This window comes from Meles meles, chromosome 5 (genome assembly GCF_922984935.1).
Source record: "Meles meles chromosome 5, mMelMel3.1 paternal haplotype, whole genome shotgun sequence".
Taxonomy (NCBI): domain Eukaryota; kingdom Metazoa; phylum Chordata; class Mammalia; order Carnivora; family Mustelidae; genus Meles; species Meles meles.
In genome coordinates, this window is record NC_060070.1 from 57,684,063 (window position 1) to 57,704,288 (window position 20,226).

General features: G+C 37.5%; 1 protein-coding gene across 1 annotated transcript in view; it reads right to left on the reverse strand.

Moving 5' to 3' along the window:
- ADGB (androglobin) overlaps positions 1–20,226 on the reverse strand; it is a 191,142-nt gene that overhangs the window by 88,856 nt on the left and 82,060 nt on the right. Inside the window, exons 15-21 of the mRNA XM_046004182.1 lie at positions 14,329–14,366; positions 13,268–13,453; positions 12,331–12,394; positions 8,851–8,953; positions 6,074–6,215; positions 3,951–4,065; positions 289–456 (exon numbers count right to left, since the gene is read on the reverse strand). Of these exons, the coding sequence (XP_045860138.1) occupies positions 289–456; positions 3,951–4,065; positions 6,074–6,215; positions 8,851–8,953; positions 12,331–12,394; positions 13,268–13,453; positions 14,329–14,366 (816 nt within the window). The remainder of the gene's footprint in view (positions 1–288; positions 457–3,950; positions 4,066–6,073; positions 6,216–8,850; positions 8,954–12,330; positions 12,395–13,267; positions 13,454–14,328; positions 14,367–20,226) is intronic.

A 20,226-nucleotide genomic window follows, 5' to 3' on the forward strand; every position in this document is an offset into this window, starting at 1 on the left:
CAGGTAGAGTTGCCAGATAGAATACAAGATACTCTAAGGGCAAACACAAATTACAAAAGAAAGGCTTAATTCTCTCTATGGAAAATAAAAGAAGAAACGCGTCCCCTCCCTTTTTCTTAGACACCTCTTTCAAAAACTTACAATTGCAAATTCTTTCTCTTTCTCTGTGAAATGTATGTAAGTCTTTTTTAAAGGCTAAATTTTGAAGATCACCTATAATAAGATATAAATTTTTTTTGTCAAATGGAAATTATCCTTCTAGAAACACCATAACTTGGATGTGCTTACCCTGCAGTGCTGTGTAGTTAGTTCTTTATTGTGGAGGGGTACAGGGTAGTGAGCCGCTTGTAAATCCTTCATAGCCACAGAGAGTTTACCCTTATCTTTGAAACTAGCAATCACATTTCCAACAGCTTTCAAAATCGTTAGAGACTGCTCTATGAATCGGTAGCTCTCCTGTGAAGACAAAGCATAGCAGCCAGCCTTACTTTCTTTTTCGTTTTTATTTAAGTGTAATTAAGCTTACACAAATTTAATTTCTGTTAGTATATTAAACCTCTTCTATATAGTTGATTCAATAGTTATTTATGAAGTCTTTGCTTGATCAAGGCGTTTTCCTAGGGTCTATGATCTCAAGGATATAAAACAAGGGTTATAATTCCTGCTGTAGTGGGGACCCGTGGGAAGGACACCTACCTCATACTGGGAGCCAAAGGAAATTTCTCCAGAGTACTGATACCTAGACTTGGTCCCAAGGACATCTTTGTCACAATTGTGTGGGATTGGAGAACTGATGGGCAGAGAAGAGTTCAGGGAGAGAGTGATAAAGATTAAAAAGATAAGAGGGTGAAAAAGGTAAAAAGATAATAGGATGAACTGGCTCCCTCTTGCTTCTGGCTTCCTCCTGCTATTGACTCTGAGGAGAAAATGAATGCAAAAAGGGGATAGGGATATGGAAAACAGTATGGAATTTCCTCAAAAAATTTAAAATAGAGCTATCATCTATTCTAGCAATCTTACTTTGGGTATATAGCCAAAGAAAATGAAAACAGAACATTGAAAACATATCTGCATCCCCATATTCATTGTAGCATTATACACATTAGCCAGGACATGGAAACAACCTAAGTGTCCATCAGTGGATAAATGGATATAGAAGATGTAGTGTGTGTGTGTGTGTGTGTGTGTGTGTGTGTGTGTGTGTGTATAGATAGATGTGTGTGTATATATAAATACAGATGTAGTATGTATATATATTATATATCTATTACACATAACTATATGTATGTATAGCTGTAGTACATATGTGTAATATGTACACATATATATTTTATATATATACTTTACACACACACACACACAAACACACAGAGACAACGGAATATTATTTAGCCATGAGAAAGAAGGAAATCCTGCCATTTGTGAAAACATGGAGAGATAGACTTTGAAGGCATTATGCTAAGTGAAATAAACCAGGCAGAGAAAAACAAATACTGTACAGTATCATTTATGTGTGGAATATTTAAAAACAAACTCAAAAACAGAGGGTAGAAAAGTGGTTGTCATGGGCTAGGAAGTGGGTAAAATGAGAGGTTCATGAAAGGATACACACCTTCAACTACAAGATGAACAAGGTCTGAAGATCTACATGTAAACCATAGCGACTACAGTTGATAACACTGTATTGCATAATTGGTATTTGTTAAGAGACCAGAACTTAAATGTCACCCAAAAAAAAAAAGAAAATGTTAACAACAAAAAGATAAGTATGAGAGGTGATGGTTGTGTTAATTAACTAGATGGTGGGCATCCTTTCACAATGTTTATGTGTATCACATGACCACAATGTACAGTTTGTATAACTTATGATTTTATTTGCCTATTTTACCTCAATAAAGCTGATGGAAAAAAGAAATTGGATGTCAAATTGCAAATCTGTTGGTCAAAATCAAAGAGAGTCAGTGTGGGGTGGGGGGGGCAGAGAAAGAGAGAGGAGGAGAGAGAGAGAGAAAGGAAGAGAAACCTGTGAGGAAAAGGAGTTTACAGATTATTTTGATTGGTGTGTAGTAGGGAGTTGGTGGCTAGAGGAGGAGCTACCCAAAGCAGAGGGTGCTTTGAGACAGCATGAAGAGGGTAAAATTGTGAAGTGTTTTTGTTCCTTCCTAGGGTGCACCATGGTGCCATCATTGCTCCTTGGTTCCCTGCAGAATTGTGAGGAATGGCCTAGCAGCTATGCCTGGATGGTACAGATACCCTGTTGGGGTGACCGGATGAAGACAGATGCAACTGAATTGCCCCCTTAATGCATTTGCCATTCTATTACCTTCTACCCCAACCTCTGAAAGCCTAGGGAAAGCATCTTCTCAATGGTGTTTCTCCCTGAGGTGAAGCCATGACCAGAAAAATTGGTTAAATGACAGCACTGGGAGTGATCATGTATGGCTCTGAGGAGTTTCTGTCTCTCTGCTCTTGGACTAGTCTATCTCTTGTTTCTTCATTAGACCTGAAGAATAATAGGGCCTGGTTTTCAGGCCCAGTAATTTTTACAAGATGGAGGAACTGATAACCCCAGGGAAAGATGAGTTTGCAGACTAAAATAACTAAACATTTATAAAGTTAAGTCACCTAAAGAAAGAGACTAACTGGATAATCCATACTACCTGAAGCAGAATCTTTTTTTAAAAGAAAACAAAGAAAAAATGAAATAAGAATTTAAAATAAGCAAGACAGGGGCACCTGGGTGGCTCAGTGGGTTGGGCCTATGCCTTCAGCTTGGGTCATGATTTCAGGGTCTCGGGATCGAGCCCCGCATCAGGCTCTCTGCTCAGCGGGGAGCCTGCTTCCGCCCCTCTCTCTCTGACTGCCTCTCTGCCTATTTGTGATCTCTGTCTATCAAATAAATAAATAAATAAATAATATCTTTTTAAAAAAAAAAGAATTTAAAATAAACAAGATAAACATAATTAAGGGAATACGAGACATGTACTTATAAGGTAGGCTTGTTGATCTTCCTTCTATTGAGCAGGAGGGAGAGGACAGGTGAGAAACAGCACAGCAGACAGGGGGCAGCCATGGGCAATCCTATACAACAACTGCCCAGAGAGGCAAGAATTCATGACTAAGCATATCTGGGCCACAGCAACATTAACATAAAAGAGCTGCTCCTGAGGCATCCTGTTGCTACCTGGGCCCAGAAGTTTACCGACTGGCTGAGAAGACCCTACTTCATTAATATGAGGAGGTGCTACATGGAGATGGGTTCGGTAGAGGGTATAAAACTGAACTGTGCAGCGGGAATGCCCCACACATATTGGGCCCCCCAAAAGCATCAGGCAACATTTCTAAAGAAGATGTCTTATGGAGATCATCTACAACTAAGACAGGATCTCAGGGGAAATGCTGGGTTCAGTTACATTGTTTCTTCTTTCAGATGTTTCAGGACAGAGGAGTAAGAGAAACTAAGAAGAGGCCAAGAGAAGAAGAGATGAACAAGAATGACAGAATTATCCATGCATCCTCTCTCCCTGAATTCCAGAGTCAAACACTCCAAATTCCTTAGGTCAATGAAGGGGTACAAGGACCATATGATACCACAATTTTAAACTTTAATGAAAAGGTCTGTACTGACCCTCTATACATCCCAAACGACCAATATGCTATGGGATCTACCAAAAATGTGGATGTGACAGGGAATTCCACAGAGCAGAGGTGAAGGCAGTTGTTGGAGAAAAACTAAAATTATTTTATTTGTATCTCTACAGAGTTTAGACTATTTATTATACATAAATACATTTGGGAGGAGTTTCTTAAAATTCTTAGTTCTTAATTCTTAATTAACAGTTCTAAAAGGTAAAAAAAATGGGTAAGGAATATGATTTAGTTTCAAGTCTTTGGAAACACACACACACACACACACACACTCACAAAATCATGGTTGCTTAAATACTTACGAGCTCAAAGTGGGGTAGCACAACATCTTCATCTCCAACAACAAAAGTCACCATGCTGCAGATGTGTATGGAATGTCCTACTGGGGAGTATGCCGTGAAGAGCAGCATATGTCTCCTAAAGACAATGGAAAACATATAAGGGCCAATGGGCTCCTTTGTTGTAGTTCTAGCCTCTGTTAGGTGCTTGTGACACTCTGTGCTCAAATATTAGTGAGAGTTGAATTTTTTAACACAGATAGGATAAAGAGCTTTGAATTTTCATTCTGAAAGAATCATCAGAGGTCATTGGATATAACTGCATTAATTATATAGGACAGAAAATAGTTACACTACATGATGAACTTGACCATGAGGGAGATTTCTGCCATACACCACAGTCACATCACAGGAGATAAGTCTCAATTTTCCCCTAACAATAATTCATGGTGCTTAAGGCTTTGTAGATTTCAGATTCATTTCATAGTCATTTCCTCACAAATGAGTCATTTCACCTATGTTGTTTGTGCCTCTCCTACCAGGTTACGGTATCACTGAGAGCAGCAATGCTCATTTCTCCTCAGTTACTGAGCACTTGGAACATGCTTAAAACACTCACGCTGATAGATTAGGTCCTGGGGGAAACACTTGGATATATATAAGAAGGTTCTTTTTTAATTCCCTGTTTTTGGTTGTCGTGATGGATGAGCACTCAGACAGAATAATGACTTCTGGGAAAGTCTCTCTATGACAAAGTTTTTAGGGTAGAAGTTAGAAATTCTGAAGTTCTAAAATTTATTATTTTCTAGGAATACTGGGTGCTTGCCACACATTATTTTAGCATTTGATTTTGCTGTGTAGGCTTTGCTTTTTCTATCAGAGCTGTAGCTTTTCACTGATCACATAGAATTGACATGATTGTTCTTAGGAAATCCAATAAAAATATTTATTTCATCTGAAATAGGAAGTAATGTTTTGAAATTTAGTTATCAAAATCAAGAAATCTTCAACTATGCATATTTTCTTTAAAATGGAAAATGTTATCTCAGTCAAGTTTATCTTAATTAAAAATAAAACTATAGGTAAGATTAAAAGCAAACAACAGGTTAAAAATATAGAAACCATAGGGGAAAAAATGCTATGTTTGTCAATCTGGTTTTTTTTTTTAAGATTTTATTTATTTGACAGAGAGAGATCACAAGTAGGCAGAGAGGCAAGCAGAGAGAGAGAGAGGAGGAAGCAGGCTCCCTGCCAAGCAGAGAGACCGGCGTGGGACTTGATCCCAGGACCCTGAGATCATGACCTGAGCTGAAGGCAGAGGCTTAATCCACTGAGCCACCCAAGTGCCCTATCAATCTGTTTTTAAATAAAATCATAGTTCTTACCAAGGGATATAAGATTTACCAGAAAATAAAAAGGATTGTTTAATAAAAGAATTTTAAGAAATGCTATTTTAAACCATATTCTTTCTTTCTTTTTTTTTTTTAAAGATGTTATTTATTTATTTGACAGAGAGAGAGAGTGAGAGAGGGAACACAAACAGGGAAAGTGGGGAGAAGCAGGCTTCCCGTGGAGTAGGAAGCCCAATGCCAGGCTTGATCCCAGGACCCTGAGATCATGACCTGAGCTGAAGGCAGATGCTTAACGACTGAGCCACCCTCAGTGCCCCCAAACTATATTCTTCCTTAAGAAATTACCAGACTTTTGGCGCCTGGGTGGCTCAGTGGGTTAAGCCGCTGCCTTCGGCTCAGGTCATGATCTCAGGGTCCTGGGATCGAGTCCCGCATCGGGCTCTCTGCTCAGCAGGGAGCCTGCTTCCCTCTCTCTCTCTCTCTGCCTGCCTCTCTATCTACTTATGATCTCTCCCTGTCAAATAAATAAATAAAATATTTAAAAAAAAAAAAAAAAAGAAATTACCAGACTTTGACAATCATGAGTATTCCAAAAGGAGATTCACTGAACAGCATTTCTTTAATTTCTTTGTTCATGGAATTATTTTTCTCAAGAATCTTAGTGATAGCTCTGTTTCTTACAAAATCACTTCAGGAAACAATATTCTAGGTCCCATATTGTTTACTTATTTGGTAGCCAGTGGTTTACAAGGCTTCAAAAAATTCTTCATATGGGAAAATGAAGTCACTCCATACCCAACAGGCAGGCGAACCACTGTAGCCTTAGTAGCATATGTATGAATCTTTGTAACAAGTTCCCGGGACTTCAGAGATTTCCAAGAAACTGATTCAACTGTTAGCAGTCCAGGTTCTATTTGGGGGCTGTCTTTTGCTAAAGCTAGGAGGAGAGGGGAAAATATTAAAATTTGACTGTGACAGTTTAGCTGGCCTTTACAACATTAGTAACAATAATAATATCAGGAATTAGAGATTTTCTGAAAGTATTCATATGACCCAGAGAAAATACTCTGGGTAAATAACTACTGGAAATAACACTGGTGAGACTCAGGTCTTCCTCTCTGTCTGTTTTTCCTCCTTAGAATCATTTCTCACTAAAGAAACCAGGAGTGGGAGAGTTAACAAAAGTACAGACAAGACTATCCCATTTAATCATCTGTGGCAGAAATCACATATCTCTCTAGATGCAGTTTTAAGGGGGAAAGACACCACATCTGGGAAAATAAAAGATTTTCCTAAGATAGTGGCAAAGCGAGATCAGAATACCCCATTGTTTATTTGAAGTTTTTAATTCTGATTCTTAGCTTTGACTATGTGTAGAAATAGCAGATAATGGACAAAAATTTAATTTTCATATTAAGTGTTCCTCTTAAAATGAATAAAGAATATTAACTAATTTTCATCAGTAGCTAAGGCCAAAAGACTTTTTAAATTAAAAAAAATGTAATTAAAACAACATTGACACAAGACATTTTATTAGTTTTAGGTGTATCATATAATGATTGCTATTTGAATATATTGTGAAATAATTACCATGAAAATTTAGTTAACATCCATTACTACACACAATTACAATTGTTTTCCTCGTAATGAGAATCTTTGATTTACTCTCTTAGCAATTTTCAAATATACAATATAGTGTCGTTAACTGTAGTCACTTTGGTGTACATTACATCTTCAGGAATTAGCTTATATTTTTACCCTATTTATATGCTGAGCATATAAGGGCAAAACATGACCTGAAACACCTCCACACACATCGAATTTCAATGTTTGAAGACATGGTGTGGCTTAGGAATTATTAGTTAGTAGATATACTAAGCTTATACCATTGAAGTTTGGCAAATTTTTTCAATGAATACTTATTGTCTATGGCTACACTAGACACCATTCACAACACTGGGTATAACTGAGTGGAAAATCATAGTTCCTGCTGTCAAAATTGGCAGGATATTTAATAGTCACCATTCAGCAAATTTTTATTGTACCTCCACAGTGCCAGGTATTATAAATTTGAACTATAGATAATTTGATTTTGCTGTTTAGGCTTTGCTTTTTCTATAAGAGCCAAAGCTTTTCATTGATCACATAGAATTAACATGAAAGATCTTGGGAAATCCAGTAAAAATAGTTATTTCATCTGAAATAGGAGGTACTACTTTGAATTTTATTTATCAAAATCAAGAAAACTTTCAATTATCCATATTTTCTTTAAAAGGGAAAATGTGATCTGCTTAGCCAAGTTTATCTTAGTTAAAAATAAATCTACAGGTAAGATTAAAAACAAACCATAGGTTAAACTTTGATTGGTAAGGGGGGAAAAATGTTGTTTCCTAGCCCGTTTTTAAATAAACAGATTGAACTTTAACCCAACAGGACAGAGAATTGAAGAATGATGTTTTGTGCATACGTGCAAATGTGCAAGGGGCTTGTCTCGGAGAGAAGCAAGAATAGTCCCTCCATGACAGCAGGAGGGAAGGTGACCAGTATTGTGAAGAGCTCATTATGGGAAGATGAGGTGGGTCATTCTTGATTTTTATCTATCCTGCCAATGGAAATAGCAGTAAAAATGCACAAGGATGAGAGAAAGTCATCCTTGAGATAGTCTTCCAGGAGGACAAGAGTGGAGAATGCATGAACCAGGGAAACATCAGCAGTGCTTAAGGGCCATTTTGAAATCTGCAGCCCTCAGTTGAAAGTGAGGCTAGCTGATCTCTGGTCATATTTAGCTGCTCTGATGCACACAGGTAAGATGCAGAGTTCATCTGTTGAATCAACCAATACCAGGGTTTTGCCAGGAAAGGAAGCTGAGAGGGAAAGAAGAGCAATCACACTGAGGTGTGTCCAGGATACCATTACAATGGCGGGTCATGGACACTGGGGATGAGAGAAATAGGGACATGAGGGGAAGGACGACAGAGAAAAGTAGGAGGGTCAGTAGATGGTGGTTCCGGAGGAGTCAAAGGATTATAAGAGTAAGGGTTTTAGGAAGAGTGAACTGGAGAGTCAGGTCCTGTAGGCAGAGCCTGAAATGGAGATGTTTGAGATGACGCAGTTATTGGCAGGTACCTTCTAGAATATAATTATGAAAACAAAGGCCAAGTTGGGATGGCATTAAAGATCTTCAGAATTATCAAATCAAAGAAAGACTGCATGTCTTTTAATAGATTTTAAAAGACTCAAGAATGATGACATGTGGAAGGGAGAAAAAAAAAAGTAGGTATCATGCTGAAGAGGGGAACCCAGGACTAAGACAAGGAGAGGTGTAGGTGGCAAGAGTGAGCATAACCCACAATGTCTGAGCAGGAAGAGCTTCCTGAAAGGTGATGTAAGGAAGACTTTCTTAGAGACTCTGGAGAGGAAATAAGTTCCTGCATCTACAGCTTAAACATCTTATATTTCCCCTGGACTGAATGAAAGCAAGCTGGGATTTAAGACTATAATTTACACTGAAAAAAAATTTTTTTTAATTTAAAAAATTTTAAAAGACTGTAATTTTCTCAAAGCTCTCTTACCTCCAGATTCTCCCCATCGTACCAATGCAGAAAAGCAAACCAGCAGTTCGATAGGTTTTAGACTATCCACAAATAGATAGTAGGGCACACGTTCATCTGAGAACTGCAAGAAATCAGATGAATCACTGAATTTAGTATTAGTCTATTAATGCTGTATTTGCCACTTGTAATAATCATACAATACCTAACATTTAGAGAGAACCTACTATGCCCTAGACACCATGATAAATATTTCACAGCTTTCATGATACGAAGAAAATCACACTAGGTAAATGTTGGCAATAGTCTATGGAAGATGGGTCTGTAGGACCTGTGTGTAAGATTGGTTGTCCCATCACAGAGAGTCAAAACTCTTCTCCAAGAGCAAAGAAAAGGGATATGCTTGTTCCAGAAATAACAAATGGAGGAGACTGGGCTGGAAGCTGAGCAGTGCTCAAAGAATATATATTGGTCCTTAATAATAGGCCACAGAGTAACCTAAGCAGAGAATGGAAATGTCTAATGGGTTCTATTAAGGTATTTTTCAGGGTGGTAAAACACTTTCGTCCTTTTTTTTACAGTATCTTCAGAAATACAGCCATTGAACACAAATGCACCAGGCTGGATTTTTGTCTTGAAGATGCAAGAGAGTACTGAGTAAAACCAGAACTTCCCTTAAAGGACAGCCACATAAGGGTTACAGGAAAATGAACTCAGTCCATCCTAAATGGGTACTATTATATGCATAATTGTGGATGGAGCAACTGAAACACAAAGAGAATAAGTAATTTGCCAAAGGTGGCAAAATTTGCAAATAGCTAAGCTGAGAGTCGAAAGTAGGTCTTTCTACTGACCAGCTCTAGGGCTGGTCTTTGAGACTATTGTACTTTTTGTTGCCTCTCAACTGACTGGTACTTCAACATAACTCTGACTGATGGCATTTAGTTAAGTGTGTTAAATTAATTTCATTGCTATTATAGATTTAAGCTTTCATTTTATTACACAGTGATATTTAAATAAACAATAAAATGTGAAAGAAAAATATCTAGTGATACTGTGAAAAACACAACCTTGTTATTTAATCAAGTGTGACAAGATTGCTGGAAATGCTCAGTACAACATGACCATGTTTTAAATGATTGCTTCCCCCGATATTTTTCAATAGTAAGCATTTGCCATTTATCTTCTTTGTTTCCTTCTGGCTGCCACACGTTGGTTATAAAGGCAGTTGTTGCAAGTATTCACTCTCTAAAATTATGAAGGAAGCTTGGGTTTGCCAGCCTATCTGTGCAGAGCTCATTTGCTGCCATTTTTGAGAGTCTGAGAATTTAGGGACAGTGTGGCCCTAGAGGTCCCACGGAGGTGCTCTGGTGCCTGCACAGGGCACCTTTGGGAACCCCCTGCCCCACCTTCACATGGAGCACCAATGGAACATCTATAGAATGTGCTGGAAGGAGCCTCGGGCTCAGCTGGCAGTGACTGTGGCCACTAAAATCAGGAATGCCTGGCCTTAGACCACAAACAACCCTTCCTTTCAGGCCATTCCAAAGGCTTTAAGTTTGGATTCCAAAGCCCTCTAAGAAAAAATTATTGTTTTCTCATACCATTGATGTAAAAAAAACAAAAAAATTCAGGGGAATGAAAAAGGGACTGAGAAATCTTTATTTACATCACTTTGTAAAAATAGGATCAGAATAAAGAACAGTTGGCCATTGTGTTACACACACACACACACACACACACACACACACACACGTGTGTTGGGATAGTGGTGTAATAGCAAATGCATAACCAAACTGCCTTTAGTAACAATGACCGGCAACACTGATTATCCCTTGTTAATCATAGGCATTCTTCTAAGTGTTTTACATACATTCTCTCCATTATTTCCCAACCCTATCTATAGGGCTCTTACTGCAATAATTTCATAGATGAGAAAATGGAGGCAAAAAGGAATGAACTTAGTCAGATCCCACCCCAAATGAAACACGAATTCAAAACCAGGCAGCCTGGTTCCAGGCCACCAACCCGGCAAACCTAGTGAGGGAAGAACCAGTGACAAAGGCACAGGCTTCACATCAGGCACAATTCTCGGGACGCTCGTGCCACTTACCAGGTGGGTGGTCTTGGGCAGTTTACTCAGCCTTGACCTGCCTCAGTTTCCTTCCCTGAAAAATGTTGATCATAATAGTCCTTTTCTAGGGTTTGCTATGCGGAGTTAATACAATAAAGAACTTAGTGCAGGGCCAACAACAGAGTAAGCACCTCTAAATGACTTCATCTTATTATTGCCCACAGTATTGCCCACATATGTTGCCCATATGGAAATATGCTGCAGTGACCTGTAAACTGTATGTTATTCTCACCTCATACTCTGGGTTCGGTTATTCCCAATTAGCAGCGTTGTTATCTTTATAAAGTCAAAGCATTCCTCTGGGTGTCTTTATAAATAAACTCCAGAGCTAGGTTGACCATTTCTCCCTGCTACCTTCCCCCCAGGCACTACTAGGGACCTGATCCTTACTTTCAGAGCAGACATCCAGCTAAAGAGCACCTCATGAAAAATGCTCAAAATGTTTTCTCTGCCTGCATTTTCATCTGAGTGCCATGAGAAAAGTCATCTCCAACACTTCTTTCTTCCCCCACCTCTGCACAGGCCTTATAGAGATGTGCCATTATCGCTGGGAGCTTGAACGCCCCCCTACAAGCAACAAAAGAGTTTCAGTACAAGCCAGTTTCCTAGAATATGTTTCATAGTTTTCTCCAAAATGCCACACAATGTGAGATTTGTTAATTAATTCAGTCTTTAATTTTTTTATTGAGTTTCTTCCTTATCCCAGGACCAGCATTGTAATAATACACAAAAGGACAGAGTCCTTCTTAATATGTTAACATCAAGCAGGTGGGTGGGAGGAGGAGCACAGAGAATTAATCAGGCCATTGGGACAGAGAAGGGTAAGTACAGGTCACACAGAGTACAGGGTACTTGACCTAGACTCTGTGGCCAAGGAAGAAAGTCTCACAGGGTCAAGGACATTGATGCTGTTCTGAAAGACTTCTAACATTAGCCAGATGAAGGCAATAAAGATGAAGGGGAATGGGCTCCATGTAGACAGAAGAACATGGACAAAAAAAGCAAAAATGGTAGTAGAAATGTGCTTTTGTTTTAGGAATTGCATGCAATTCAATAGACACTAATTGAAATCAAATATAGTGAATTTATTTGTGTTTCAGTTATTCATAAATCAAACATTTTAATGTGAATTTACATAATAATACAGCTCAGGATTGAACATAATCAGAGGAATCATACTTGGAGATCAAGGTAGCAGAATTTTGCTTATTGTCTGGATAAGAGATCAGTAGAAGACTCTAAGAATTGATTTTGTTAATATAATTACAAATTTGGAAATCCTTGATAGATTTGAAGTTGTTTTGTACTAGCATGATCTAATCAAAAGTTACATAAGAGGAAAAGAGAAGAGATCATAATATACTTACCTTGAATTCTGTTTTTTGAAAGCTAAGGCAATATGAATTGGGCTTGTGGAAAATATATATGTTCCTGAAAAACATTATTTATAACAGGTTACTGTCACCATATGCAATGAACTAGTACTACATGCTAAGTTTCATAGAATCAAATGATTACAGGCAGAACAAGGTGAAGACAGATGAAAATTTTAAAAAACTTGTATAACAACAACCCAGGAAAATAGTGGTTGCCAGGGGCTGGGCTCAGGTGGGGGAGATAAGAAGAGGTTGGTAAGTGGATACAAACGTTCAGTTATAAGACGAATAACATCTGAGGATCTACTGTATAACATGGTGACTGTTCTTGATAATACTGTATTGTATCACCAAAATTTGCTAGGAGAGTATAACTTAAATATTCCTGCCCCCCCAATTGGCAAATGTGTGAGGTGTTGTACGTGTTAACTCAATGGGGAGAATCTTTCATAAAGTATACTGATTCATCACCATGTACATTAAGATATATAATATATATATTTATTATATTTATATTCAGATATATTTAAGATATATATTTATATAAATATATATATTTAAGATATATAAATATCTTATTATGATTTTATTTATCAACTCTAGGTCAATAAAGCGAGGGGAAAAGAATAACAACTGCATTGAATTAGTTTCCAAAAGAGACAAAAATGATCCCTCTCAGTAAATAAACTATCTTTAACTTCATCAACAAATAAGTCTCTGAGGATGAGCAGACACTGGCCTGAGATCTGTTTGGCTATTATTAATATTCTATGTGGACTATTAACTCACTTATTTTTCTCTCTAACATTTTTACTGGGTATCATATCAATATCAGACTAATATTGGTTTAACTCTTTTGAATGATAGGTAAAAATTAATGGCTTATATATCCACTATATTTAATACACATTAAAAAACTTATACTTACTGAAAACAAACACAGAAGTCTTCAAAATCCAACCATATTTCTTTAGAAACATTATTATTTATGGTTGCAAACTCCTCCTGTGATTTATCCTGTGTTGCTGTTGTCAGGCTGACCAAATCTCTTTCCAAACTTAATCCTTCCCCTTGATGGGTTGCATCATTCAATCCAAGGTCTATCAGTTCATCTGTGCATAGCAGAAGACATGTCAATTTCACCTACATCATTAAATATTAAGTTATTGAGATATGGAAAATTATAGAGGGCAATTTGCATATTGAAGTCTACTTCTGAAAAAAATGTTTCCTGAGGCAATCATTTACAGGCAAGCCTCAAATTTGGGGAGACCAATGCAGAGACACATTTTCATACACCCAGGAGAATGTAATCCTAACTTAAACAAATAGCAGTGTTCAAAACTTTTGAAATCACTTTCATAAATTTGTGTGACCTTTCTTCACAGATTATAAAGATACAGCAGAAATTATCTAGTTTAAGTATTTGACATCTGCTATAGCTAGACACGTTCATGTAAGAGAGAAAGAGGGAGGGGTAGCTCATGCATCTGAAGAAAGGAAAACAGAGAACTATTGCAACAAATATATTCCAGACGCCATTTAAATGCTCCCACATCGTTAGCAATTCTACATCTTATTTTTGTTGATCAAGTGATGTCATAAAGTTCTTACTGACTTCTTGAGTCATAATGTTACATATGTACATGCCACATAACACTTCTTTAGATTTGAGGATTGGCCAAGTCTACGTTTAGGAACTGAGGAATTGGTGATGGTTTCCTTGCTTTGATCGTCAAGTGCGTGTATGAAAACACATGAACTGTACTCATGGGCCCTTTATCAGATATCTTTGATTTTGACTTTAAGAATGAATTTAACAAGTGAGATTATCTGAGTTTTCTAGCCCAGGGCAGATTAAAGTTAACACATCAGAGGAGACACTTGGAGACAGACCGCCAAGAGCCAGGAGAAGGGACCTCTAAGAGCTGTCAAGGAGAGATCCTTTTGTGTTTTGATGTTTGTGAAAGTCACGAGAAGATTATTAATTTACCTTTTCCGAGTATAGCTTGTGAAATAATATTACCCTGTGAAATGAAAAGAACACGTTAAGAAACCATTTATAAATTCAGCAAAACATGTTAGCTCTTTAAAGCACCAATGCTTTTCAAAGAGTTAATACTATCTTTTAATCATTGAAGAAATAAATTTCTGCAAATAGTTACTAAAACATGGTAAAGCAGAAACTTTGTTTTTAACCTTAAAGTTCAAAGATGTGAATTTAATTCAATAATTGCCTGAGGGTTTAAGATTGTGAAATTAAAACCCAGAATATGAGAGTTTATTAAATAATTGAGTCTTAAGATACAAGTTAAATTAAAACAATAATATCCTCAAGTAGTTATTCTGCTTGGTATGAAGCACCTGACATGATTACAGATCAAATACAATGAGATGAGATTATAATTGGCAGTTAATGTACAGAAACTAGAAAGGTGTGTTTCAAATCATAAAAATGCTTCCTCCAAATTTAAACAGGGAAATGAAATTGAATTCATTTGCGCAACTCCATTTCCTCTGTGACAAATTGAAATATGTATAAAAGGTTAAACAGTACAAAGTCATTCAGACATAATGGATGATGGCAACAATATTTTGGATGATGTAAAGAGATGCAGGTGATAACAGAACAGAGCTACCTGAGAAGCAAGGGAGAAGCAAGCCCATCCATGCATTAGGGCCCCAGAAATGATTAGTGTGCATCTGAGAAGGAGAGAATGCTATACGGCCTCATATCAAAATACAGGAATGGGTTAAATGAGTTAAGGAAGAGACAAATCCCCATTTTGCTATAATCCTTTGTGATTTAACATCTAGCCTTCTTCTGCCTACACGGGACACTGGAAATTGCTTCACATGGAGAAATTAAATGAGCAATCTCCAGACCTGGGTTCACAGGTACCGTGGGAAACAGAGCTACTCTAAAGAGAGGAGAGGAATTAAGTGAAAGTCCATGTGCTGACCTTTGAGACTCTTGGCTCCCCTATGCTGCTTTGCTGTAAGAACACTGATGGATAAGTGTATGCCAATCCCTATGACACATTCCACCCCAGGAGGGTGATTAGAAGACTCTTAACTGGAGAAACTGACCATGACCAAGGGAAAACCCCCAAGGAATCTACATTTGGAGCTAATATCACCCCCAAATGAAGCTCATTTATCCCCCAATTATCCTAAATTAATTATCCTACCAGCTGACAAGCTCTAGCCATCCTATAAAGCCAGCTCCAATCAGCAGCTAATTAATGTCATGAATTCCTTGGATATATATGTGCAACAAAGTATCACCAGACAATTGAGGAAGGAAACTTAGATCAAAGAAAGAAACTAAAGTGTGTGGGTGGAGAGATTAATAGAAAACAAAAACAATATATAGGGATACATTTTTTAAATTGGTAATATCAGAAAGATCAGAGAACATCCATCTACAAAATAAGAAACTTCTACAAAAAATACAATGAAGAATGAGAGCCCTTAGAAACTAAAAATAGGAAAGTGAAATAAACCCAACAGAAAGTTTGGATGACAAGGTTGACACAAAGACAAAGAAATTAGAGCTATAAATCTTTTAGAAGAAAAGAGGGAGAAAGCTTCATGACACTGGATTTGGTGATGATTTCTTAGATATGATACTAAACAACAGCAATAACAAATGTAAAAATAGATAAGCTGGACTACGTCAAAATAAAAAATTCTGTGCATCAATACCATGAAGATGCAACCTGTGGAATGGGAGAGAATATTGGCAAATCATGTATCTGATAAAAGGGTAGCATCAATAATATATAAAGAACTTATACAAAGAACAACAAAAATCAAATAAACTAATTTAAAAATGGGCAAAGGACTTAGATATTTATACAAAGAAGATAAACAAGTGTCCAAAAAACATATGAAAAGATGTTCAACATCACTAATCATTAGGGAAATGCAGATCAGAAGTATAATGAGTTATACCTCACACCTGTTATGATAGCTACTATTATAAAAAAAATTAAACAGGAGTGCATATTGGTAAGGATGTGGAGCAATTGGAAGTCTTGTGCACTCCTAGTGAGACTATAAAGTGAAAAACTGTATGGTAGCTCCTGAAAAGTTAAAGTAGACTTACCATGTGATCCAACAATTCCACATCTGGATAAAAACCCAACAGAATTGAAGGCAGTATCTCAAGTAATATTTTTACACCTATGGTCAGACCAGAATTATTCACCAAGTGTCCATTGATGGATGAATGAATAAACAAAGTGTTATATGTCGATAGGTGACAGATAGATGATAGAAAGATAGATAGACAGACAGACAGACATGGGAATTTCTTTTCTTTGTTGTCTCCACAGTAATAATTCTTATATAGCTAGAATATAGATTTAACAAAGACTTCTGAAGTAAACTAGTCTGGAAGACAGAGGAAAGTGAAGGTTTGCCATTGTGAGAGAGGACAGCAGTGCTAAATACTTATCTTCCATGACAAGGGGTAATAATCTAAACTGATAGATCAAGATATAATAGAACCCATCATTGAATAAATATATAACTGTGTCTGCCATATGCCAAGCATTTTCACCAGTGCAGATAAACAACAACAGTGTGCATGCCTGCTATTTAGAAATGCAGAGCTACGCACCAGAAGAAACACTAATAAAAGGGATTGACTCCGGGGAGGAAGACTAAGGCAATAAGGAGGAATAAGACAGATTGACTATTTTTATGGTGTTCTTGACTCTCTAAAACTACAGCATAGAATAACTTAAAACTAAAGAAAAACTTTTAAAAATGTTCAAATCTATTCATTCTCAATTGTTTGTCTGCTTTTCAACTAATACTAAAAAAAAACTGCTCACTTGAATGCAGTAGTGTGCCCCGCAAGGTATCTTATGCCATCTAGAGAGGTGAGTAGAAATGAACTGGGGTTCAGTCACCTAATGAAATATTATGCAACTTTAAGAATAGAGACACTCTTTATGTAGAGATATGAAATTATCTTCAGTACTTATTAAGTAAAAATTCTTTTGTTAAATTTTGAATAGAAGAAGGGAGGTTGTGGAATATTATCTGTGTGCTTCTCTGAATTTGCATAACAAAAATGCAAAAAATGTCCTATGGAGTGCAGAGCAGTGAAAATGGAGAAGTATATTAATAGAAACAAGAGTTCTTCATCTATGCCTTACATTTTTATTTATATTTTATTTATTTTTAAAAATATTTTATTTATTTAACAGAGAGAAGTCACAACTAGGCAGAGAGGCAGGCAGAGAGAGCAGAGGAAGCAGGCTCCCTGCGGAGCAGAGAGCCTGATGCGGGGCTCGATCCCAGGACCCTGGGATCATGACCTGAGCCGAAGGCAGAGGCTTTAACCCACTGAGCCACCCAGGCGCCCCTATTTTTTATTTTTTTTTAAGATTTATTTATTGGAGAGAGAGAGAGCATGAGTGGGAGGAGCAGAGGGAGAAAGAATTCCAAGCAGACTCTGTGCTGAGCGTGGAACCTGACATGGGGCTCAATCTCACAGCCCTGAGATCATGATCTGAGTTAAAACAAAGAGTCAGATGCTTAACTGACTGTACAACCCAGGGGTTCCTTATATTTTTATTTTTGAACACGTGTATATATACCTATTAAAAAATAAATACCCTTTGACACTCACCACACAGGCAAAATTTGAAATATTAGGTATTATAAGTGTTGGCTATGATGCCTTATAAAGAAATTTCTTATCCAGGGATGGCAGAAGTGGATACTGATACACCTGTATTGGAAAATTGTTTGGCATTTTGTTATAATGTCAAATGGGTAAATGCCCCATAACCCATCAATTATGCTCCCAGATTCACATTCTGGACCAGGACTTCCTAGTCGAGTGTACTTTGGGACCCAGAGTTAAAATTTCAGGAATCCATGAACATGGAGTGTTGAAAAATATTCATCTTTAGTCCAAGTTCACCATTTTCTTCAGTTATCGGTTTATCAGTGCAGGTAAGTAAGCCACAATATTATTAGCAATAACTGCGACTTTATGGAAGAAATCACACTATTTTACATATAATTACAGTTATTGCAAATATCTTCAAATGTCACATGTGTTGATCACTACTCTGAAATTGCAATTATGGGGCCCATTGTTAGGTTTCAAGTAGTCATGTGTTACTCTCTACAGATACTTCCGTGACCTGCAGTGGCCAACCATTTGGCAACTATACTTAGCAGTCATTCCTCCACCAAACAGTGAAGTGATGTGTTCTTATGGTGCTAACACAAACAGCTATTTTGTTTTCCACCGTTCCCTGTCATTGATACTCAACTAATACACAGATGCAGTTATTTTCATTATGTGCTGAAGTTTTACAAAATTGGCAACAGGAGTCACAGCACATAAAATGTTACAAACTCTGGAACTCTGGAAACGCTGGAGCATGTGTACAGGGACATACAAGAATGGTCATGGTACCGCTGCTTGCCATGGTAAGAAACAAGAAGCTCCCAATGTTCATAGTGGCAATGTCCACAGTAGTCAAACTACAGAAAGAGCCAAAATGCTCACTGACTGATGAATGGATAAAGAAGAGGGGGTATATGTGTACAATGGAATATTACTCAGCTGTCAAAAAGAATGAAATCTTGGCCTTTGCAGCAACATGGATAGAGCTAGGGTATATTACACTAAGCAAAACAGCCAAAGACAAATGCCATATGATTTCACTCATATGTGAAATTTAAGAAACAAAGCAGATGAGGTTATGGGAAAGGGAGAAAAAAGAGAGAGAAGCAACCCATAAGAGACACTTAAAGACAGAGAACAAACTGAGGGTTGATGGAGAGAGGTGGGTGGGGGGTCAGCTGAATGGGTGATGGGCATGAAGGAGGGCACTTGTTTTCATGAGCGCTGGGTATTACATGAAAGTGATGAATCACTAAATTCTACTCCAGCAACCAATATTACACTTTTTGCTAACTAACTAGAATTCAAATAAAAATCTGAAAGAAGAAAAAAGAAACAAGCAGCAATGACTATAGCCATTAACAATGTGGCCATTTAAAAAAAAAAAAAGTAGTTTGGCTATATATTAGATACCTTCAACCAGTGAAATGAATGAACTGTGACATACAACAACAGGTAAAGCTCAGAAACGATGCTAAGTGAAGGAAGTCCCAGAGGAATTATTGGGTCCATTTAAATAAAATTACAAAACAATTAAACTAAGGTTATACTGTTTATAAATGTATATACATAGTTGGCAAAAATTAGAAGAGTATGGGTTTGGACGCCTGGTGACTCAGCTGGTCTGAGTGCCTTCAGTTTGGGTCATGATCTCAGGGTCCTGGGGTTGAGCCCTGCATCCAGCTCCCTGCTCAGTGGGAAGTCTGCATCTCACTCTCCCTCTGTTGCTCCCCCTACTTGTGCTGTACTGCTCATGTGCTCTCTCTCTCTCTCTCTCTCAAATAAATAAAATCTTTGAAAAAAAAAGGGGGGGAAGAAGAAGAAGAGTATGGGCTTGGTTAATACCAAACTCTGAATGGAAGATAGGAGATGCACAAGGGACTTCTTTTTTTTTTTTTTTTCAAGATTTTATTTATTTATTTGACAGACAGAGATCACAAGTTGGCAGAGAAACAGGCAGAGAGAGAGGAGGAAGCAGGCTCCCTGCTCAGCAGGGAGCCTGATATGGGGCTTGATCCCAGGACCCTGGGATCATGACCTGAGCCGAAGGCAGAGGCTTTAACCCACTGAGCCACCCAGGCGCCCCGCACAAGGGACTTCTATAAGGAATGAATATGTCACTTTATAATCTAAAAAGCTTATCTTCATAACATTCTTTAGTCTGTTCAATTGCATGTTATACAGTCTTTTGTGTATAATATTTCACAAGTTAAGAAAATATATATTAT